At 32.6% G+C, this 25,792-nt stretch overlaps 1 protein-coding gene across 3 annotated transcripts in view; it reads left to right on the forward strand.

Annotated features, from left to right (window-relative positions):
• Positions 1-25,792, forward strand: part of LARP4B (La ribonucleoprotein 4B) — a 190,298-nt gene that overhangs the window by 113,239 nt on the left and 51,267 nt on the right. For all 3 annotated transcript variants that reach the window (XM_074267225.1, XM_074267224.1, XM_074267226.1), the window contains exons 3-4: positions 19,832-19,979; positions 20,220-20,372. In XM_074267225.1, the coding sequence (XP_074123326.1) occupies positions 19,832-19,979; positions 20,220-20,372 (301 nt within the window). The remainder of the gene's footprint in view (positions 1-19,831; positions 19,980-20,219; positions 20,373-25,792) is intronic.

Genomic DNA, 25,792 nt, shown 5'->3' on the forward strand with positions numbered 1-25,792 from the left:
ATTGGGTTTTACTGACATTCATATTCTAAATCATTGCTGCTTTTGGCTGCCTACTCTCTTGGAGTAAAAAGTAAGTCTTAAGGTAATCTTGATTATTTTATTCTTCTGATTATGGTAACTGATTTACATCATTAATTTTTTTTTTTTTTTTAATTTAAAATTGTCTTTGGCCATCTGTCATTGTTAAGCACTTCCTTTCTAAATTTCATCAATCCTACTGACTTTTGTACTTTTATTTAAAAAAAAAAAAAACATTTTAAGGAAGAATCTACAAACAGGAAGGCATAATTCTAATCTCTTGAATGACTGCTCTGACCAAAACCCCTTTCCTGTTACCCTTCCTCTTTCCATATTCTCCTCCCACCTCATATCCTAGATACATTATAACTAGGCCTACTGTGAAGTTTTTAGGTTAATATTGAATGAAACAGATACAATTCTTTTAAGAATGCTTGTAGAAAATTCACTAATATCAAAATTTCAGTATGTACTATGTATTTTTCATTAGAGAAAGAACACAGTACTTTTAATTAGTTAAAAAGTCAGCCATTGTTTCCTATACTTAAATATGGTTTCAAACATTTAATTTTTTAAAGATTATATAAGTCAGATATACTCTATTGAATTATAATAAATACAATTACAATTTATTCGTTGTAAATGCTGACGTGATTGACTGAGACTTTTTCAATACAACATACTTGGAACACACTACCTTATCCAAATAAGAAATGTTCTACATATCATAATTATTAAAAGTAATTTGTTCATACAAAACTATTTTTTAGAAAGAAGTGACGGTCTTTTTCTCAAGATTCCATGTAGATACATAATAAATGCTTGTTGATTATGTGTGTATATATAAAAATAAGAGGAACAGGGTCACACTCAAGATATTCTTATAGTTCTAAAATATCCTAATTTCCAGCTTGAATCAAAAATATTAGTCACTATTTCATTTAAACTAAGATTTAAGACATAAAAAGTTAAAAAGTTTTAGAAGTAAAATTATCTTTGATATGACTATCGCAAGTGAAGAATTCTTGACACCTTTTCAGTTGATGGATGATATAAGATGGAGATTTGACTCTAAATCTGTCTTTCATAACCATTTTCTTATTGGCTTGTTGTTGATAACAGTTCCAATCCTACTTCTGCCATTGATTTTTTAAAAGCCATGGAATATCTTACTTGTTCCATTGGTGTAAAAGCTGTTTTGATGAGGTGGTGTAAGGATTACAGTGAATATATAAGTAGACAAAATATGGTTATAAGAATTTTCCTCTTAAATTGGATCTTAGAACCAAACAAATATTAGTTTCTAACTATATCATATTGGTCAAGTTACTTTGTTTCTTCATCTATAAAAATATATACCATATACTAGTCATCACCATAAAGATTGTAACAAGGATAAAAATTAACACATAGAGTAAGAAACTAAGAAATTGATTCAGGGGAATTTTTGCATCAACTTTCTGATGAGGATTGTATCATATATCCTTGTATATATATGAAATACATATTTGTGGAGGTACTAATATAAGATCAAAAGCCATTTTACAAGTAATCAAAGGATGTGAATAAACTCTTAAAAAGGAATTATAAAATTGATATTAATAGTTATTAAAAATCATGCAAAATAGCAATAATAAGAGAAGTACATACAAATCAAAACAACTCATTTTACCTTATATCCTGCAAATTGATAAAGATGATAAAAAAGGAAAATAATCTTGCATTGTGAATTGATTTGACCATTCTGGAAAGCAACTGGGGATGAATGTCTGAAATGTCTGTAATCTTTAACTATTTGATCCTACCATTGGGCATATGTCACAAAACATGATCCTATATACCTCAGGTTATTTATTGCAGCATACCCTGTCACAACAAATAATTGGAAACAAAGGTGATGGCTCAGTTGATTGATTGGAAAATGAATAAACAAATAATACTGCAACAAGAAGCAATAAATAAGGGAAGACAAACTGATATAATGTGAAATAGAATCAAGAAGAAAAGATAAATATTAACTAATATTGAGCAAAAGAACAACAACAAAAACACTTGAAAACTAATGCTGTGAAACTGTAACGACCAAGTTTTGGCCCAAGGAAGAGTCTCTTTCCAGATTTCTTCCCATATTTATGGGGTTTAGGTATGAAATACTGTATATGATATCATTTAATTTTTTTAAGTGTTTTTATTAACTTCAGAAGTCTTTTATTCTATTCATATATTCTATTCATAAATATAAGGAATGGCCTCCTGGGAAGGGCAAATATAAAAGTATGTTGGGAAATGCAGGGGATGCAGAAACCAAAAATTAATAAAAACATTCATTCTAGCATAATAGTTAGGTGTCTATTCTCTGAGGCCTATACTGATTAATAGAGAAGGTGTAAGTTCCAATGAGTGGAAGAAAGAAGTAAAACATTTATGACTATTTGCAAAAAATAGTGCTTGCTAAGTACTAAGAGCTAAAAATGGAGGTCACATTGAAGACAACATTGTAAGATTTTAACTACAAGGCACTGGTTCAGAATTCCCATGGTACTTAGGATACAGCCCTAAGCAAAAAGTAATATTGCTTCAATCTAATTTTCATTGATAGTCATTTTAGCTTCTGATAATGTTGGTAATTTTGATAGCAAGAAATTCCCTGAGTCATAAGTAGCTATAGTTATAGCTCCTTCCAGAATGTTTGCCAGGCTGGAAATCTGTAGATGTCATTTCTGGCAAGGTGATTGAGGACACTGGCCTAGAAGTAATGCTTATCTCAAAGCCATCTCCTTTCAAAATCAGAGAGGGGAGATGATGATAAGGTTGATGATCATGATATGAATAAAATTTCTTCTTGTTAGACAAATACACAATTTAGTAATAGGAGGGGAAATGATTTAATTATTAAGGTACAAAGTGATGTGAGAGTCAAGAGAAGAAAGAGATCACATGTCTTTTAGAGGGAGCAAACAAGGAATGAATGGAAAGGTAATGACATTGAGGTAGGCTTTGAAGAATAGATAAAATTTCTTTCTTTCTTTTTTTTTCCCCTGAGGCTGGGGTTAAGTGACTTACCTAGGATCACACAGCTAGGAAGTGTTAAGTGTCTGAGATCTGATTTGAACTCGGGTCCTCCTGAATTCAAGGCTGGTGCTCTATCTACTGCGCCACCTAGCTGCCCCAAATAGATATAATTTCAAGGGACTTTGAAGGGATACTTTTGAAGGATTCTAAATTAAACAAAAAGAGAAATTGGAAAGTTGTGGGACCCTTTATGCAGTTGGATTTATGTGACAGTAATTTTGAAAAAGGAACTTGATAAATCTGTTATTTGGTAGGTAATACATTAGTCCTAATGGCTGAGTGCTGATTTTTCTGCTTTAAAAAATGCTTCAGATCAGTAAAAACTCCTGACAGTGAAAATTGTCTACATCAGTTCTCTTATTGGTCATTAGAGAACTTTGTGTGTGTGTGTGTGTCTGTCTGTCTGTCTTTCTGTCTGTCTTTTATTTCATAACCTTTGTTTTAATCTAAATTAATAAATTGAAATTTATAATGGTTCTTATTTTCCAGTGGAGTTTTAGTTATTTCTAAGGGAACTTGGATTGTTACATGGTATTGAATATGTTCAATAGTTCCAATAAAATATGTATGTGTGTGTAGTGAATGTAATATCTGCAGCATTTATAAATGTTTACTGCATACTATATTAACTACTTTGACTTTTAGGAATAGTTTTTAGGTTTAAGAATATGTATGTATGGCATAACTTCTGAAAACACTACGAATCTGTTGTAGTTGGGATTTGAGTGACAGTAACATGTGAGTGTCTCACACAGTGCTATTTTTGGTTTCTGGGTGTTGGCTTTTCTTCAGTAGCTATAGAAAGCTAGTTGGGATACATTTGGAGGCTCTGAAATGAAGAGGAACTTTTAATATGATTATTTTGAACTTTTCAACATGGGTTGCTGCTTCAGCAAAGAATTAAACAACAGCAATAGCAATGAAAAAACTGGCCTTTTAGAAAAATCCGAGGAGGAAGAAGTACCGGAAAACAGGATAAGTAAAACTTTATCTTCACTATTCGATACTGTGGAAGGTAAGGAACTACACAAAGTAGAAAATAGAGCCAATGGGACAACGGCTAGAATTGATAGTTGGGAGAAAGAGCCAAATCTTAAACATTTGTTTTGGGCTAAAAAAGTGAAGTTTCCTTCTTTTCATATTTCAGAGACTGAACATGAAGTGCCTTGTAGCACTAGCAATTCATTTAATTTGATTCCTTCATTAAATTTGGTACACAAAGTCTTAAATAGATATGAAAATTTAGAGAAAAATGAAAGGAAAAAAGCTGAAGAGCCTATTACTAATGCCTCATTTATTGATAATGGAAATAAACTTAACATATCTGAAGATATGAGTTCTCAATGTGGTATTTCTCTTTCATATGCATCAGTGCTTTCAGACCAAAACTTGCGGGAAGAGGTTTTTTTAAATACAAGCCATTTGGAATATTATCCAGTAACTTGTAAAGGCTCATTATCAGAGAGGGAAATAGTGGCAAATGTCCAAGTCAGCAGTAATAATGGGAACAGCAAAACTTTAGGTGTTTCTGAGGGACAAACAGATGAAAAACCAACTTACCTTGATCACAAAGAAAATAGTAATTCAAGAGAGAATGAATTTTATAGCATTTGTGTTATTGATTCTGACTGCCTAAAAATGGAAGAAGAGATTTCTCCTAATATGTGTGGAGAAATTGCAACAGATGAAAACCATTCAGCTGTTACCAGTGAGGGAATGTGTACCATGGCATGGCCTCTAGATACTGAGAAAGAATTTTTAGTCTGGCATGCTGTACAAGGGGGAGCTAAGTTAAATAGACAACAGGAAGAATTGTCCCAGTGTGAAATCTTACCTTCAAGTCAAGTAAAGAAAGTTTCTAATGAGGAAAGTAAGTGTATTACTGACCTACTTACCGAAAATGATCCAACGCATAAATTGGAAGATATTTCTAGCATGTCAAATGATAATTTAAAGTTAAAAGCAAGTGCTGAATTTCCTAAAGAGCATAAGCAAATCAGTTCATTACATAATTATGCCATAGATGGTGATTTATTAAAAGATGAGTGTGTTGATCAAGAAGAAAAAGATAACCCTATTTTAGAGAAATTAAATCATTTGGAAAATTTGTCTATTAATTTCCTCAAAGACAGTGGAGATAGTAAAATTGATGTTGATTGCGATGCTTCAACTGTTAGTGTATGTCAGAACTTAAGTCCCAGAAATGAAGTGGAAAATAGTTATCTGAAGAAAAGTGACAGTAGAGGTAAAAATGAATTAGAATTAGAATTTAGTAGAACAGAAGACTTTTTTCCTGAAAGCCTAGGTGAACTTCATCTAAATGCAAATCAGTTAACCAGTTTTGAGAAATCTCAAAATAATTCCCTTCTGATACTCTATGATACAAAAGATGCAGTGTGTAATTCTAATGACCATCACAGTGAATCTTCTTACGTCTTAGACACTAATGAGAACATTTTAGATGAATGTAGCTTGAAAAAGGAAAAAGTACACTTTGAAAACACTGATTTGCTTTTGAGATCTGAGACTCATTCCCAGCTTAAAAATGAAGTACTATATGAAGTAAATATTTTAAAAGATGAAAATCATGCTAATGATAACATTGAGTCTAAACTCTTAAATCAGATGCATTTGTCTACTGATATAAATATAAGCAAACATTTAACACAAACCAGAGAGACCTTAGTTTGTCAGTTATATGATAGAAATAAATGTGAAGTAGATCAAGGACCAAAGAACCCAATACCTTTTCTCTCAAAAGAAGTACTTGAAAGCAAAGATAAAAATTACCTCCAGTCTTCCAGTTCTGGAATCAAAAGCTGTGTTTCCCCTTCATCTCTCTTAGTTTGCGCTGATAATAAAGTGATGTCATTTCATATATTCCCCAAGAATGAAGATGATCATTGCGGAGTAACTGAAGGTGAAACAGGTCCATTAAACGATCTATCTGAAATAATCCATAGTGAAGGTAATAATTGTGAGACAGAAAGTTTAAAGTCAGATTTTGAAACTATCTTTAATCAAGAAGCAAATAAAGTAATTTGTAAGGAAAAATTATTGCACAGTCAAAGTGTTCTTTTGGTTTCTCATGATAGCCCTGAAATTTTGAAAGTTTCTGAAGTAAAAAATAATCAAATGAAAAACAACTCTGAAACTCAGAAAATCGCTAGTAAATATAAAATAGACTCTCCCAGCTTATTGCCATGTTCATTTCAATGTTCTAATTCAAGTGCTACTCAGCCAGAAGTTGAAGAGTACAACCTGAAGAGTAGTGCACATCCACAACTAAAACAAGTTTATTGTAGATCCATGAAAGGAGCTAATGATAATTCTGGCATCTATAACTCAAGTTTAAGTAAACCAGGATTTTATAATGAAGAAAACAAAGAAGGACAATGTGCAAAAAAAGAGGATGTTGGTCTTAGTGGTAATGATTCATTAGATGCTTATGAAAGAAATGACTTCCAGGTATACCATTTAGAAGAAATAAATCCTGAATTGCAAATTAGAAAATATGTTTTAAGTACCAAAGAGAATGAAGTGGAAAATTACACATTGACACATGAAAAACTGAAGTCTAGTGACAAGAAAACACTGGGTGAAGTTGACCCAACTCAAATGGATAAGTATGCAGCTACTCCATCTTATGACATAACTCAAGCAATTCCAGTCATCTCGATTGATGGCAAAGAAGTAGTACCTCTTGATGAGAATGCTCTTCTTATGGAAGATAAATTGAATGTGTCAGAAAGTCCCTTTAAAGGAGATTTCCAGGATGAATTGAATTTCCATTTCTTAAGTGAACTTTCTTACTATCAATCTGAAGGGATAACAAATCAAATACTTTCTGCTAGACTTATTAATGGTTGTGGTGCTTGCCAAATGGACTACCAATGGGCAAATTCAGTCCCTAAAAATATAATGGAAGATATAAATGACAAGTTACAAAGTAAGCCAAAAGACTTGCATGTTGCATCATTTTCAGTGGAAAGCTTTCCATATCAACAGTTGATACCAGAGGATAGTGGTATTTGGGGATGGCAAGAGAGAAGTGAAGAATTGGTAAGTCTTTTTAAATGATTTAGTTATTTTTAGAATCAGTAACCTAACAAATATCAGGATTTTTTTGTTTTAATTTGTACCTAGCTAGTTGGCATTTCAACATTGCTCTATTGTTTTTCCTATTATTGACCCATACAAAATTATGATTCTGTGCTGCTACCGACTTTTCCCAAGTAATCTCTACATTGTGATTTATACTTTAAAAGCAAAGTTTTGAGTCGAAAGTTAAAGTAAATTATCAGTTGTGATTGTCATTACTATACGTTATACCAGCTTTATTTAATCCTAAACTATAAGGATGATATATTCTTAAAGTATTTAATCCAAAAAATTTATGTGTTTAAATAATATTAGTACTGTAACACAGATGACAAATCTGTTTTTTTTTTTTTTTTTTTTTTTTAAATCCAGAAGTCTAACACATTAGTGAATAGAAAATTTTTGTTTATCTGTGAGGCCCACAGCTGGGAATAATTTATCTGTTGGAAAATTTAGCTTAATTTTTTTCTTTATTTAAGATTTTGCCAGTTTAAAAAAAAAAAATTCTAATGCACGTTGTCTAAAAATTTGAAGTACTATTTCTGATATGAATCACTTAAGGTTTATGGGCGCTTAATTATATTTCATTATTAGCCCCTGTGTCTTAATTTAAAGAAATATTTTCCCCCCACAAATGTATGTAAAACAAAAACAAGTACCAAAATCTTGGTTTTTTTTCCTTCCCCTCACCATTCCCTGAAAAACAGTGAGAAATTTTATGTAAGTTTTATTTATATATATATGTGATCATGCAAATGATATTTCCTATTAGTCATGTAGTGAAAGAAAACATCAAAAAAGGGAAGAGAAAAAAGGAATCTTAAAGAAACTATTTAGGGGAAAATATTTAATATCTTTATCATTTCATGTTTATATTTTATGTTTTATATGATAACATACATATATACACATATCTAAATATTTTGAAATTAAATACTAATTTAAATGGAGAACATTAGGTATAAATATACACATTTTGAATGTTAGGCATTTTAGCATCACATTTTGATTCCTTGCTCAAAATAATTTTGCCTTAAAAGGACTTTAAGGGTATTTTATGTAGTTTAGACTCTTCATAGCAACAGTAATATGGAATACAAATGAGGTTAAATGATTTCTCAGTTGTTCCATGGTTGTCAGTGGAAGATTCGGAATAGCATTCCAGATTTTTTTTGACATGTTTCCATAAGCCATCTATAGTCCATTCCAATCTAAGACTCCAATCAAGAGTCTAATGTTGAATATGCTATGTTTATAAGCACGCTAGTCAAAAACAAAAGCAAATAAACAAATGTAGTTTCTGTCCTTATAAAGTGTACTTTCTTTTGGGATGATAAATCATGTAAATAGGTAAGAATATACATTAGACAGTGAAAAAAAAATGAGAGAACATAAACAGCTGGTAGAATGTGAAAAGTTGCCTCGTGGAAGTGTCATATGAGCCAACCTTAGACATATCCAGGGAGTTTGTGTAGAAAGAAGGTAGTGAATTTCTGAAGGCAGAGAAAAATTATTCACTTATATGTTGGTCATCTGCTCCCAAAGTCTTTCTTCTCATTGATTGGTTTTTCATGCTCACACTTTCATGCTTCTTTTGAATCATTTATTTTCCTGTTTATGTCTGGTCTTTTCTTCAGGAATGTTCCAAATTCTTCTATTGCATTGAATAGCCATTTTTTTTTTCCCTTTGAAGGATTATACTTAGTTTTGTTGAATAGGTGATTTTTGGTTATAATCCTACCTCTTTCACTTTTAATATTGTTATATTCCAAATCCTCTGATCTTTTAAGTAGCTAAATCGGATGACTGTGGCACCATACTATTTGAATTGTTTCTTTTGAACTGCTTGCAGTATTTTCTCTTTGATCTGAGAGGTCTGGAATTTGATTGAAGTTATTTTGACATTTCTTATATTCAGGAGGTGTTAGATTGTTTTAATTTCTACTTTATCCTGTTTCTAGAATATCTGGCCTGTATTCTTTGATAATTTCTTGAAAGATGATGTCTAGCCTTTTTTGTTTTTAATCTTGACTTTTAGGAAATCCAATAATTCTAAAATTATCTCTGGATTTTTTTTTTCAAGTCAGTTGCTTTTCCAATGAAATATGTCACATTTTATTTTTAAATTTTTGTTTTGATTGTTTGATGTCTCAAAGTCATTAGGTTCCATTTGCCCAATTCTAACTTTTAAGGAAATATTGTGAGAGATATTATAGTTCCTTTTTTATTTGGCCAATTCTACTTTTGTACTTCTTTTGATTGAATTTTTATATCTTTTTATATAGTCATTTGGACTATTCTGCTTTTCAAGGCATTTTTCTCTTCAGCAGATTTATGTGCTCCTAAACCATTTGACTTGGTTTGTTTTTCAAAATGTTATTTTTTTCAGTATTTTTTTTTTTTTGTATTTTCTTTACTAAACTATTGACTTTTCCCATAATTTTCTTGCATCATTCTCATTTTCTTCCCAATTTTTTCTCTAGTTCTCTCAATTTTCAAAATCATTTTTGAGTTCTTTCATGACCTGAGATCAATTTATATTTTTCTTTGAGGCTTTGAATGCAGGGATTTTGATTTTGTTACCTTTCAAGTGTGTTTTGATCTTCCTTGTCACCATATCTTTCTGGAATTTTTGCTTGTTATTTCAGTCTATTTCTTTTAACTCTGTGTTAAAGGAAGATTTTGCTTCCCAAGTGGAGGAATTACTGCCCAAGCTTCAGATTTTAGAGGCAATTGTAGAGAATTGTAAGTTTTGGGCTCTTGCAGGGTTGTATGACCTAGGGACTTTTCACCTCTGGGACTGTGACCATGGTCCTTGTTCTGGCTGCGACCCATATCTAAGTATAGGCAGAGCAACAGTCTTGCCCCCAGTGCTAGCAAAGAGGACCCATATAAGTCTTCAGATCTGGAATCTGATCCCTTTATTGTCTGGAAGCCACTGTTGCTACCACTGATCTAGATGCCCCAGGGCCTGATTTGCCTGGGCCTGTCTTGTGTAGCTTCTCAGTTTGGTACAACAGATCTTTTTTGGGTTGGAAAAATGTTTCACTCTGTCTTTTTGTGGGTTCTGCTCTAGAATTAGAGTCATTGTTTAAAGGTATTTGGAGGGCTTTTGGAGATAAGCTCAGGTGAGATCCTGGCTTTATTCTGCCATCTTCACCTATTTCTCGGCTTTTTTCAAACAACAGTATTAATGGAGTCATGGATGTCTAGATTGTATTGAAAACTCAAGACACCTGCGTGACAGCAAATAGAGTGCTGGGCCTGGAATCAGAATGACCTGAGTTTGAGTTCTGCCTCAAACACTTATTAACTGTATAACTGTGGGCTAGTCATTTAATCTTGTGTGCCTGAGTTTTCTCAGCTGTAAAATGGCAGTAGTAATAGCATCTTTCTCATGGGGCTGTTGGGAGGATCAAATGAGATAATATTTATAAAGCACTTAGGACTGCATTTAGTGAATGTTACTGACCTTACCATCTGGAGAGTAGGCTACTTAATGGACATGAAAATACAGATTGCTTCTCCTTCAAATGCTCTAACCACTTAGTTCTTCAATTTGCTCACTTCTATATTAGCCACACACAAAGATGATCTTATCCTTTATATTGCTAACACCCACAAACAAATATGCCCATCTCTATGTTCAAGAACTCTGATGGTTTCTTTGTGCTTGCCTGGTCTTGTGTCCGACTTGTCCACGTTTCCATTGGGGATTTTCTTGGCAGAGACATTGAAGTGGTTTGCCATTTCCTTGACCAATTCATTTTACACATGCAGAAACTGAGGCAAATAAGATTCAGAAATTTGCCCAGAGTCACATAGCCAATAAAATGTCTGAGTCTGGATATATAACTCAAAAAGATGAGTCTTTTTGACGCTGTTTGGTGCTTTAGAATTTACATTCAGCTGGTTGGAAGCAGCATGTACTTAGAGAAGTAATTTGGGAATGGAGAAAGTAATAGTTGAGCTGAGCTTTGAGGAGAAGTAGGAACTTTTTCCTACTTCTTCAGCACATACTTCTGATTCATCTCCACAATACTCATACTGAGGTATGATACCTCATACTGAATTATCTCATCTGTATACCCATCTTCTTCCCTTCCCCCAAACTTTCAGCACAAGCTTTTCAGCTCCCTCTTGGTATCTTTATCTATTCTATTAGAATATAGACTCTTAGACCATCCTTTCTGCTTATGTTTCTAGTACTATGCTTAACATTCACTAAATGACTAATAAACACTTATTGATTGACTGGCCAGGAATGTCCAAAGATAGGAGTGAATTTGAAGAACATTCTGGGTATTGGGGACATCTTGGGCTAAAACACAGAAGATGGAGATTGGATGTTTTATAGGAGATACAACAAATAGATCAATGTTATTAAAAGATATTAATGTGATATGTTAAAACAAGGATTCTTAACCATTTCAATGTCATGAACTTCTTTGTTAAGCTGGTGAAGCTTCTCAAACCTTTCTCAAAGTAATGTTTTTAAATGTATAATAATAATCTAATAATAGATAATATATAATAAATTAATAATAATAAATTTAATAATTTATAATAATATCTAAAGAATTATAAAGTGAACCAATTATATTGAAATGCAATTATCAGAATATTAAAAATACAAATTCCTGGATCTCTGTCATAGAAATAAAATACTCAACCCCATTTTAGAAAAAGAAAATAAACAAGTTATCATTGAACTTGGTAGGAAAAATCTGGGGCAGGTGAATTTACAAGTGAATTCCACCAAACATTAAACAACAATTAATTCTAATATCATATAAACTATTTAGAAAAATAGGTGAAGGAATCCTGCCAAATTCTGACAGATACAGTGCTGATACCTAAAGCAAGAAGATCCAGAGAGAGAAAATTATAGAACAGTTTTCCTGTTGATTGCAAATTGATTCCAATTGATGCAAAAAATGCTAAATAAAGTATTAGCAAAAATGTTAAAGTAGTTTATCACAGGATAATAATACAGTGACCAAGTAGGATTTATGTCAGGAATGCAGTGCTTCTTCAATATTCTGTTATGAAACAGCATAAATTATAAATAAATGTTGGAGTAATTGTGATACAACTGGGACACCCAATTCCAAAAGACCCGTGATGGAAAATGCTGTCCACATCCTAAGAAAGAAGTATGTAGTCTGAATGCAGATTGAGGCATACTATTTTGGCTTTTTTTGTTGTTGTTTTTTCTTTTTTGTGTTTTTTCTCTTTTGTTCTGATTCTTTCACACGACTAATGTGTGGATATGTTTAATATGATTATACATGTATGACTATATCAGATTGCTTGAGCAGAGGAATGAAAAGAACAATTATGGAATGCATTATCTTATAAAAATCAATGTTTAAAATTATATGTAATTGACATAAATTCAGTACCATTTAAAAAAAGAACCTAGGGTATAGAAGTATAAATTGGAAGTATATCGTGAAGGTATTTACGTGCTAAGCAGGGGATTTTGTATTTTGTTTTGGAGATAATGAAGCTTTTTGAACAGGAATGACATAGTCAAACTTATGCTTTGTGAGAGAAAGGTGCAAGGATCAAAAATAAATGTATGTTTGAGTCACAGGAGGAGAATTAGTTAGGATTATTGGCATGCCAGGGTTCAAGCAAAATAGTCCCTCTTTTCCCCACTTGTGTTCCCTTTGAGCAGTCTTTGAAAGTATCCCAGAGTGTAGTAGAAAGAGCACTGCTTACTTCGAGTCAGTACACTTGGTCAGCTGTGTGATTGACCTTTGGCCAATCTTGGAACCTCAGTTTTCCTCATCTTTAAAATGCTGTAAAATTAGTTTCTGAAGACCAAGCAAGACATTTGTAGCTCTGAATATACTGATTCTTTGACACTTGAATTTCTCTGGCATAAGCAAGCTAATAATAAATTGAATCTATTTGAGAAAATGAATTCTTGATATTTCAGACCCTGTATACAACTACTACTCATTTATCTCCACCTTCTGTAGTTTTGGATGCTAAATAAAGAGTAACTGTTTAATTATTATTCCCTTATCTCTTAGACCCTCCAGATAATAATAGTTGATAAAAAGTAATTGGACAAAAAGAGAATAACTAGAAAATTTTAGGACTACCAGTTTTTAACATTCTAGCTAACTTTTAAAAGGATATGAAAGGCAGATTTTCTAGAATTAAGCCATCAGAAAAATGGCAAAATTGAATTGCTTTCTCCTTATTCATTGATTTTTGCTGTATAATTTTTTTTCTTAGACAGTGACAGTAAATTTTGGTTAGGGAACTAATTGTCATTTCTCTTAAAGTGATCTATGATGGCTGATTGAAATATGAAAGGTGTTTAGTGGGCCACATACTAGTATTAGGGAACAAAATTGTTATACAGTGCATGTCCTTGACCTTGAGGTAGCACTGCTGACTGCATTCTTATTTCTAGGCAGACTCTCTGAAGAGACATAACAGTGACAAGTCCATACTGCTTGTAAACTAGTAATCATCTTCTTCTTTTTTTTTTTTTTAAATTAAAGCTTTTTATTAACCTATATGCATGGGCAGTTTTTCAACATTGACCCTTGCAAACCTTCTATTCCAAATTATCCCCTCTTTCTCCCCACCTCCTCTCCTAGCTGGCAGGTAGTCCAGTACATTTTAAATGTATTTTAAATTTAAAAAATATGTTATCTTGCTACATAAGAAAAATCAGATCAAGGGGAAAAAAAATGGGAAAGAAAACAAAATGCAAGCAAACAACAGAGAGAGTGAGAATGCTGTTGTGGTCCACACTCAGCGCCCATAGTCCTCTCTTTGGATGTAGATGGCTCTCTTCGTTGCTGAACAATTGGAATTATAAACTAGTCTTCTTAACATGGAGTTTATACACACTCCAGAATACTATGGGTACATTTGAAGTAGTCCATCAACTTCAAGGGGGGAAAAAAAGCTTGTTTTTATTTTAATAAAATAGGTAACTTTTGTAGCCTTGTTTGGTTTATTTTATGTATTTAAAAGCATTATTCTGAAATGGCCACAGGTCCCAGTGGCCTGACATAGGGTTCTATGACACAAAAATAGATAATAACCCATTAATTAAATATATATTATATATATTATATAAATATATATAATAACCCATTAATTAAATATATCTGATAGCCAGAATGAGTAGAGACTTTAGTATTTAGTTTTTTTAGAGGCAATAAGAACCAGATAGAGAACCCATTAGAGAACTCCTGGAAGGTAGATACAATTTATTCTGAGCATTACCACAGCTTCTGGTATATAGTAGGCACTTAAAAATATTAACTGTAGATAGAGTTGGGTTTTTTTTAATACATAATTATATATATAATGAAATGAAACAAAATTACCAAGACACTAGTAATTTTAAAAATCTACCTCACCCTTCTTGTCTTCTTCCCCGCCTTCTCCTTCCTCTTCTTCTCCTCTCCCAGCCTAACTCCTTTCTTTCAGAATTGAACTTAATTTTCTATGATGGCAATGTTAGTTATCATTTATTATTTGTTATTTATTTGTTATGTATTTTGTGCCAGTATAAACTGTATACACTGTGATACAAATAAAGGCAAAAAAAATGAGATATCATGCAATAGCTGTGTATAAGCAAGTCATATACTTGGTTCTGCTAACATAGTTTATTTTCAGAACATGAATTTGTTGCATCATAATTGATATATTAGAGAATAATTTGAGCATAACCAGAATTTTGAATTTCAGATTTGCTTATATGTCATCTCACAATTAACAGTCTCACAAACGAAAAGCACAGCAAGCCACATTCAACCACATCTGATGTTATCTGATTTCTGAAATCTCTCTACCACTTCACAGAAACTCATTATTTATAATCTTTTTGACATAAATTCCACAAGACAACTTTCAGATTTCTATAAGGAAAAAAGAAATTTATATCTTCTGGTACAGTGCGAGCTTTGGCCCTAGGAAAGCTGGTGGTCCATACTCTTCTCCTGTTACCACATAGCCCTGTAACTTTTCTGCTCTGTCAAGAAGCATGGTTGAGCAAAACCATCATCACTATGTATTGTAACATTTATCTATTTCTTGGTCATTTGGCATAATTGTGCTGCCATTTTTATTAAGTTTCTGTAATGTCCTGGTTTGCTTTCTGTAGGTCTTGGGGATCAGCTTTCCTTTCAGCAGCGTAATCACCACAAGAATAACCAAGGATAAAGTCCAAATTCTTTAGTCTGTTTCCTTGCCTGGGACCTGGGCTAGCTTTCTGGAGATTCTGAAAGATGGGCCTTGGTGTCAGTGGGGTAAGCAGGAGAAGCCAGGCTGATGAAGATGGAATGTCTCTCTTGAAGTCTCTGGCTGAGTTTGTCCCCAGTTTATATGCTCTATTACTATTACATCTTTACAGTATATAGGATATAAAGCAATCATTATATCACTAGGGAACCATTATTTATTGTAAGATTAAATCAATTATACTGAACTAGAGAACTCACATGCTAAACTAGATAACCATTGTCTTATCAGTTCCACTGAGTTAATGCCTTGTTTAAATCAATCATACTGAACCTTAAGTATATTTCTCTAAAATTCCTGCCCTTTACAGGTTTACAGATGTATTACTGATGTTTGGTCTTTAACATTCCACCACCACCTTTTTCCCCCATAAATCCTCTGGCTTTTGTTGAATGAATTTTTATAGCAAGATGATTTTTTACATCTTTATAGTAGAGCTGTGACTGTATAGGATAAATTATAGCTAATTTCAGAAAGAAAGTTTAAAGAGAACTGGGAATGGTTCCTTGCAGAAGGTGACACTTGAGCTGAGACTTGAAGGCTTAGAAGCTAAGAGAAGAGTCAGTAAAAATGATCAGAATTTAAAGAGTTGCGTATTGTAGCTGAGGAATATATCAAGGAGGCCATTTTAACTGTCATTTCTTAACCTCTTTTGGCTTCAGTTTTCTCATCTATAAAATGAGCATATTGGTAGGTAAAGGTGAAGTAAAATAATGTTTGTAAAGCATTTAATCTGTTTTCTGGCCCTTTGTAGGCACTGATGGTTTCCTACTTTGTAATAATATTGGAGAATTAGGAAGGGATTAGATCATAAAGGGCTTTAAAAGTCAAAAGAAGACTTTGTTTTTCTCTTTTAGTAATTTTTTACTTTTCCAAATATACGTAAATTTGTAACAGTAAAAGGTAGCAATTATTCTAACAAGATATAATTCTTTATATAAAATGTGTATCCATCACATTAGTATGCAAATTTTCTTTTGTCTTTAATAAAAGGTAAAATTATGTGTATACCAATTAATTATCTTAATAATTTTTTTTTGTGGTTCATTATCAGTAATTTGTTTAATTTGTATGCCTTTTATATATACTTATGTTCCTGGGGTTGAATAAAATTTTCTCCAGCAAAAAGAGAGGAGGTAGGAGTAGAAAAAAATTTAAGAAGCCCTATGATAAGGGAGAAGAAATATAGGCATAGACTGACAAGCATCCTAGACTTTAGAAATAGACATGTCAAAAAAATCAGAGTGACAGTGGGATCGTATAGAATGAAATAATTCGGGTGAAGTGAGTTGAATTGAAATGCTCTGTAAGGAAATTGTGATGACCCAAAAGGAAATTGTTCTGATTAAGTGTAAGTTGGTGTGGCAGCTAGGTGGCGCAGTGGATAGAGCACCAGCCCTGAATTCAGGTGGACTTCCTAGCTGTGTGATCCTGGGCAAGTCACTTAACTCCATTTCAGAAGATCAATATATGTGGACAGGGACCTCACTAACGAATCTAGATATGGAATCTAGATGGAAGCAAGACCAGATAAATGAGTTGAGTGGCATGGTCCTATAGTAACAGGGAGAGAGGAGAATGTTACACACACAAATACCACTAACAAAGAGTAGATTGCCTCAAGATAATTAAGATAAAAAAATAAAAGCTGTAGTTGAAGAGCACTCTAGTAACTCAGGTTACTCTAGTAACCTGAACCTTGGGTTCTAAAAGAACTGGGAAATGCAATTGCTGAGTCACTATCATTGATGCTTAAAAGATCATAGAGAAAACGGAAAAGTACTAGAAAATTAGAGAAGGGCAAAAGCTTTCCCAAATCTTTTTTAGAAGGAAAAAGCAAAATCTGCACATTATAATGCATTTGAAGAGCTTAACTTCAATCCTTAGATAAATTCTAGAATGAATCACTAAAAAGACAGTTGGTAAACATTCAAGGTAGCAGATAAAGACAAGATGTAGATGGGATTTGCCTGGATTGCCCTGATTTTCCAAAAGCTTTTGATAAGTGTCTTACTGTTCTTGTGAAGTGTATAGATGGTAATATGATCAAGTAAAACTGATGAGATTAGCAGGCTAGGTGTTAGTGATTTCATGTCAGTCTATTCTTTACAAGAAACCATTGTAATTTTTCACTTTGTATTATAGTTTTTTGTAGCTATCTTGTGATGTTTATATCCATTATTATCTTGAAATTACTATAGTTATTAGACTTCTTTTTTAAAAAATTAGTGTAATTTTTACAAAAATTTTATGCATAGGTAATTTTCCAGCATTGACAATTCCAAAACCTTTTGTTCCAACTTTTCTCATCCTTCCCCCCACCCCTTTCCTCTAAAGGCAGGTTGACCAATATATGTTAAATATGTTAAAGTGTAAGTTAAATACAATATATGTATACATGTCCAAACAGTTATTTTGCTTTACAAAAAGAATCGGACTTCGAAACAGTGTACAATTAGCCTGTGAAGGAAATCAAAAATGTAGGCAGACAAAAATATAGGGTCAGGCATGGTGGGGGGAGGGGGGTTCTTAAAGGTACCTCAACTCCCATCAAAGGGATTGGGAATTCTATGTAGTGGTTCATAGTCATCTCCCAGAGTTCTTTCACTGGGTATAGCTGGTTCAGTTCATTACTGCTCTATTGGAACTGATTTGGTTCCACAAAGAGAGAGAGAGGGCCACATCCATCAGAATTGATTATCATATAGTATTGCTGTTGAACTATATAATGATCTCCTGGTCCTGCTCATTTCACTCAGCATCAGTTAATGTCTCTCCAGGCCTTTCTGAAATCATCCTATTGGTCATTTCTTACAGAACAATAATATCCCATAATATAGACCTTTCTTTAGATTGAGGATGATCATAAAAAGGTGCCCAAAAAACCTGAAAAATCTTCTCCATTAGCAAATCACATTCAACATAATTTTTAGTACTATAAATAGTTTTTATTTTAAGTCTTAGAAAATTTTTTATGTATAATGATAAAATTTGGAAAACTCACAATAAAATGCTATATAAATACTAGGTAGTAATAATAGTATGGGTGCAGAAGGAGTAAAAGTAATCAAATAACAATAAGTAATCAGAATATTTAATGGGAGTATACCATTCTTTGTTGTTTTCAGTGCTGAATAGTGGGTTTTTGAACAACAGTAGACTAGACCTGAGGAAGTCTTGAGTTTATAATCCTTATTCTTAGAATGATATATTGAGCAACTTTGGGGAACTTTTGCCTCAGTTGTGGCTGTGCCTTAGTTTTTCTAAAATATTCAGACAGGTAAAATACCTTTCCTAATCCCATCATATTGTGGCCACTGAAGTGATAGATAAGAAGTAATTGGAAGTAGTACTATATAAAACATTGTGATGAGTATCTGGTTTTGAAAGTGTTACAAGACAATATGGGAGGCTTCTTTTCCCCCAAATACAAAAATTGTTAAAATATGTGACTAAGATCCATAAAAGTATAAATATAAATGTTTCTCCTTTTTTTCAAATGCATAATTGGCTATATTTGAATATAACATTGAATATGTATAATTTAAAAGTTTGAAATTTTGATTCAGATTGGAAGGTAATTAACTTATAGGATAAACCATTTTTTCTGAATGTATTAGGTTTTTGTTTTATTATCTAATCTTTCTAAAGGAAAAAAAGTTAAATATTTTTTACTATAAATTTTTTATTATATTTCATTTATTTATGCAAGGTTATTTTAAAATTAAGCTTCTATAAGTGACCATAATTAATATTTAATTTTAATATTTAGCAAATTAATATTTCATACTAGAAGACTTGTGTTTCAATGTACATCTTGCCTACTTATATTATATCGATTGTTAGGTAATGAGACAAGAGAACTGAGGATCTCAGTCCTTGTCTTCAAAGTTCAGTTATTGATTGTTTTATAACATATCTACTTGTTAATGAAATGAGTGAACACAGTTGTTTTAATGTGTTTATTGTGCTTATTGTGGCTTAAGGGGAAAAAAAAAACTGCTAGATAGCATAGTGGATAGAGCACCAGCCTTGAAGTCAGGAGGACCTGAGTTCCAATTTGGTCTCAGACACTTAACACTTCCTAACTGTGTGACTCTGGCCAAGTCACTTAACCCCAATTGCCTCAGCCAAAAAAAAAAAAAAGTCAGATTTACTAGGCTTAGTAGATCACTGAACTAAACCTCTGCTAAGGTCATATGGAATGAATTAGATATTTGGTCCTTTAATGCAATTTTCCCTTTTTTTCTTATTCACCCCTACACCCTTTAATTACTGTAAATTCATTTTGACTTAATGTATAAAGGGAAATCTATATTCTGTTATATTAAAAATATTTCATAAACTTTCCTTTTAGGAACCAGCCAAGGTTTCAGAGTTAAATCCTAATGCAAAAGTATGGGGAAATCACATGTTACACTTGGAAGCAAGTGGTACCACTGATGGAAATGTGAGCAAAGCCTGGGAAGAAATAGCAGATCACCCCCCAGATGCCTGCAAAGAAGGTATGCTTTAAATTTGATAACTCTAAGGTAATTCTGTTTTCATTATTGTTTCCTACAGAGAGATTGTTAGTTTATCAAACATGAAGACCATGCTGTTACCAGTTTTTGGTAAACATACATTAAAGACTTATATTGAGTCTGTTTAATAAAAATAACAAGTCTAAGGAATTTTTTTTTTTTTTTTTGAGAGAGAGAAAATTTTTTTTTTTACCCTTTTTGGGGTACAATTTCCAATTGCAGGATTGGATGCCAACAGTAATGGCGACACATCATATCCGAATGCAGTGTTAGCAGACCTGCAAGAGCCAGTTTCATTGTCAGACCAAGCGGATATGAACACTTTGGTCCTGGAGCATTCAGAATATGAGTCAATGCCTGAAAACCCCCAGACAGGTAAGGATGATATAATTGATAACAGATTAAGATGTTTTCCTAGAAGAATTACAACACATGCATCTGCCAAATTTTGGAGAGGGCAGAGGAGTTTGCTCTGCAGTAAGGCAGTGCCAATAGAATAATCAGTATGCTTTGTGTCTAGTAGTGGCTTGGCCACTAATTTGCTTTGAGAAATCAGACAAGCCACTCTTTTGTTTTCCCCAACTATTAAATAGAGATGTAGACTAGTTGGTATCTAAGGCCTCTTCCATTTCTGGTTTTCTGTGATTGCTTCATAAAATTTGATTATATTTTGATGTGATTCCTCCATAAATTTATTTTCGATTTTAACACTTTATTAAAATTGCTAAATTGTTAAAAATGCTAAATTTTAAAAATTCAGTATTTGAGTATTTCCTACATGCACTGTGCTAGAAGATGTGGTGATTATGAAAAAAAATTATTTTTGCACAAATGTGTGAAAAGTGAGTCCTTTTCCCTTTTTTATGATCTCTTTGGGATACAGGCCCAGAAGAGACACTGCTGGATTGAAGGGTGTGCACAGTTTGATAGCCCTTGGGCATAGTTATTTCTCTCCAGAATGGTTGGATCATTTCATAACTCCACTAACAATGTATTAGTGCCCTAGTTTTCCCACATTTCATCAATATTTATCTTATTTTTTCCTGTCATCTTAGCCATTGTGAGAGGTATATAGTAATACCTAAAGTTGTCTTAATTGCATTTCTCTGATAATAGTGATTTAGAATATTTTTTCATATGACTAGAAATGGCTTGAGTTTCTTCATCTGAAAATGGCTATTCATATCCTTTTAACCATTTATCATTTGGAGAATGGCTTGTATTCTTATACATTTGAGTCATTTCTCTATATATGTTAGAAATGAGGCCTTTATCAGAGCCCTGGAATATAAAATTTATTAATTATGTTTAAATCCTTGTAATATGTCATTTGTTTGACATATTGCATAAAAGTCATCATTATATTTTTTTACTTATAACTTGGTAACACCCATCATTCATCATTGCCTTTTGTGTAATCTTGAGTTTTGTTCTGAAATAGTGTTCTTTGATTTAGTTTTATCAGCAAAAAAATGGCAGTATATGATTTTATCATTGAGAACTCGAAGTATGAGAACCTTCTTTATAAACAGAGATGACATACCTCTCTACCTGTGACTTAAGAGAATTGTCTGAGGTACTTAAGAGATATGAAGTAATCTGTTCAAAATTACAGACTTTATATATATAAAGAAAGAAGTTCTTGTTATATCATTGTTATATATTGTTCATGTTTTATCAGTGTGGAAGAAGAAAATACTTAATAAGCGATTTTGATTTTATATGAAGTAAGCAAGAAAAAAAAAGTCAAGGGAGTACATGTAGGCTAAATTATGAAAGAACTTGAGTGTAGGCAGTGGTATTTCTGTTTATCACATAACTAATAGAGAGCTATTGGGGGCAGCTAGGTGGCTCAGTGGATGGAGCACCAGTCCTGAATTCAGGAGGACCGGAGTTCAAATTTGATCTCAGACACTTCCTAGCTGTGTGACCCTGGACAAGTCATTTAACCCCAGCCTCAGGGGGAAAAAAAAAGAGAGCTAGTGAAAGTGTTTAAGGAGAGGAGAAGGACAATAAAAATGGTGTCTCATCTTTGTTTAGCAAAAGAGCACTACACTGGGAACAAAAAAAAAATCTTTTTTAGGCCTGCTTTTGCCACCTGAAACTTTTTTTGACAAATTGTTAAGCTTTTAAAATGGATTTCCATATCTGGAAAATAGAAATAATAATTCTTTAATTTGACTTGACTATCTTTTAGGTTTGTTGTAAAGAAAAAGAAAAAGTCATTGTAAATCTTAAAGTACTATACAAAGAGGAATTATTTTAGTAAATTAAATATGGTAGTACTTAAGATACACTATCACACAAATGTGAAATAATTAGATCCTAAATTAGGATCTAATTTCTTGGGAAAAATTATTTTTGTGTTGGGTGAAGAAATTAATTTTCCAAGATAGTTCTATATTACAGGTATAATATTGTTTCTCCCAAGGTGGAAGTTATCAAGATGGTGGTTTGTTTAAAATACTAAATGCATTTTGTTTTATTTTTAAAAATATAGCTGGGAGGCTTGAATCCCCTTAACACTAATTATTATTTGAGGAATCTGAGATCCAAGAAGAATAAAAGAACTTGTTCAAAAAATAGCATTATGCTTCAGTTGTACTAATTTAATAAACACATTGAATTAGAATTGGATTAAAGCAATTAGATACAGGATGTAATTTTTATAAAATTAAGCAAGAAAATATAATGAGGATTTCAGAAATTTCTGTAGTAGTAAAATTGATTCAAGTAGTCAACCTTATTAGCAACAACTATTTGTGAAACAGTGCCCTAGGTTCTGAGGATACAGAAAGGACTTGGCTTAGTCTTGCTACTTGCTGCATTTAAAAATATTAGCTCATCTGACTGTTACATTATTGACTTGATTCTCGTTATACTCTCTGGTCTGGGCAATTACATTTTCTTATTGCTCCTCATAGACAATATTGTTCTGTCTCTTTCTCTTAGAATCCCAGATTACTATCAAAAGTTAGCACAACCTCCATTTTCCTATTTTCTCCTTTATCCATTACCCTCTAAGTTATTCTTGGGGTATGAAGGGGTGGGTGGGTCTATGTCTGTGACTCTGTCTGTTTTGTATTTACCTAAATTTATATATCTGGTGTTTCTCCTCCAGAATGTAAGGTCTCAGTGTTCTAGGGGCTGTTTCTCCTTGCTTGTATCTGGGACAAAATAGGCATTTAGCAAATACTGTTGTAATGACAAACTTTACATTTGTTCTTCCATGATCTCTAATAGCTCTTTTCTCATCTTCTTGACTTTTATAGTGTTTGACACTATTTACCGTTACCTTTTCCTTGCTGTTTTTGTTGCTGACCTGTTTGACCATTCATTTTCAGTTTCTTTTCTAGGATGTTCACTTATATGCCCTTTGCATGTATGTGTCCCAAGGTTTTATTGTGGACCTTCTGTCATTGTGGAGGAAGAGGATTTCATCAGTGTTCTCCCTCAGCATAATTCCTAAATCTTAACCTCCTGCTCTCTTTTATATCCAACTGTTTTTAGCCCTTATCACACCAATTGCTTGAACAGGTCCAAAATAGAACCAATTTATCAAATTTAATTTTTCAAAACCACTCCCCTGCCTAATTTTGCTATTTCTGTGGAGTGTTTCCATCCTTCTAAATAGCCATACTCATCTTTGGTTATCCTTTGTATGTATAATTGCAAAGTTCAATTCACCCCTCCTTTCCTTTCTCTTGTCTCACATCCATTATCTTAACTCAGGCCTTCATCACCTCATCAGGGTTACTATAACATGCTTCTTAGAGATCTGTTTGGCTTCACTTTCCTCTTGCTTTTTTTTAAAATCATATCACTATTCTTAAAGTACAGATCTGACTGTGCCTTAGTTCAAGAAACTTCAGTGGCCTCCTATTGCCCCAAGTACAAAATATCAAAGCCCATTTTTGTTGTTTAAGGTCTTTCATAATTATAGCACTACTTCAATAGAAAAACAAATTCTTATTTTTACAGTTGATTTACAAAATATTATCAAATTTGATTCATTTTGATTTTTTGAGTGCTGCTTGTACTGTAGGTCTAGAAGGGACTTAAAATCACTATAAGGAATTTGTTGCCACACAATTTGACTTTTAGTAGTTTCCAATGTAGATGCCAAATCCAGTATTTCATAAATAGTCTAAGGTATTAGCTTCATCAATTGAGGAATTTAAACATCACTACTATAATATCCCCTCTGTAATCATGGATGATCATAGGTTGGAGGGACCTCTAAGGTTTTTTGGTAAGACAGGATTGATTTTTTTCTTCATCCCCAGTTGGAAATTTTTGAATTTGTGATTTTTCAATTTTAAAATAGTAAGATACTTTCAAAACATAAAATTCAGTGATTCTGACACAAATACAGAAGTCTGAATTGTAATTGTAATCTTTGTAGTAGATGCCATTATCAAGTCTTTTTAGTCATTTCATCTTTGCTTCTGTCTTTCCTCTTTCTCCAGCATATTCTCCTCCTCTGAATTCCCTTGGTAGGTTGATTATTTAAATTAAACAACCATCTGCAGCTTTTAGTCTTAAAGACACTAATTCTGGTACTTGTGAGATGTTAAATGATTTGTTCAGGGTCATGTAATCCACTGTAGATTAGAGGTATAATATAACCCTGGATATTCCTGAACATAAGACTGGCTTTACTCATTTATTAAGCCATAAATTCACTCTTTGAAGTAAGCTAAAATGGAAAAAGTCTGTGCAGATTCTGAAGAATCGACATATGAAGAAAAGCTTCTATTTAAAAAAATACTATTAAGTAAAAGAGTCCAGAATAAAATTCCAAAAGAAAATAATAATTTTCTAACAATTTCAATTGAAAGACCAAAAATTTTTGAATTGTATGCAAGTACTCAGAAAATGGGTGCAGTTTGTATGGAAATGAAAAATAAAATTAGAGTTCTTAATTTAAAAAACTCCAATGAAGATTTGATAACTTAAATTTGGAACTATGCTCAAAAAGTTATCAAACTGTGCGTACCTTTTGACCCAGCAGTGTTACTACTGGGCTTATATACCAAAGAGATCTTAAAGAAGGGAAAGGGACATATATGTGCAAGATATGTTTGTGGCAGCCCTCTTTGTGGTGGCCAGAAACTGGAAACTACATGGGTGCCCATCAGTTGGAGAATGGCTGAATAAATTGTGGTATATAAATATTATGGAATATTATTGTTCTGTAAGAAATGACCAACAGGATGATTTCAGAAAGGCCTGGAGAGATTTACATGAACTGATGCTGAACAAAAGGTTTGGCAATTGTCAATGTTGTAAAATTACCCATGCATATATGTGGTAAATAAAAACTAAACTAAAATAAAACTAACAAAAAAAGATTTGACAGCTTAGGACTGAAGCTGGAAATATTTAACAAAGCATTCTACATAGATAAAATGAAGGAAATAACTGAAAAAAAAAATACTCATGAAATAAGAAATATTAAAGGAATATTAGAACTGTAATTATTTTTATCAGAAAACAAGTTTCCTGAAAAGTAGTGAAATAAATTTAAGAATTTTTAGCCTTTCAGAAATATGAAACATTAAAAACCCCAAATACTATATTTTGAGTAATGGGAAAATTTTTTTGGCAAAAAGTATTAAAACCGAAAGGGAAAATGGAGATCTAGAGAATCCACAGAGAAACTAACACACTGTTTTAACTCACTCAAAATAATAGTTGCTGAATTTTAGAGGTCCCAGGTCAAAGATAAAGCATCCCAAGATCTGGGTGATGTCCCATTTACTTACAAAATTGTACGGTTCTGTGAACATTAG

Source organism: Sminthopsis crassicaudata, chromosome 5, assembly GCF_048593235.1.
Source record: "Sminthopsis crassicaudata isolate SCR6 chromosome 5, ASM4859323v1, whole genome shotgun sequence".
In the NCBI taxonomy this organism is placed as follows: Eukaryota; Metazoa; Chordata; class Mammalia; order Dasyuromorphia; family Dasyuridae; genus Sminthopsis; species Sminthopsis crassicaudata.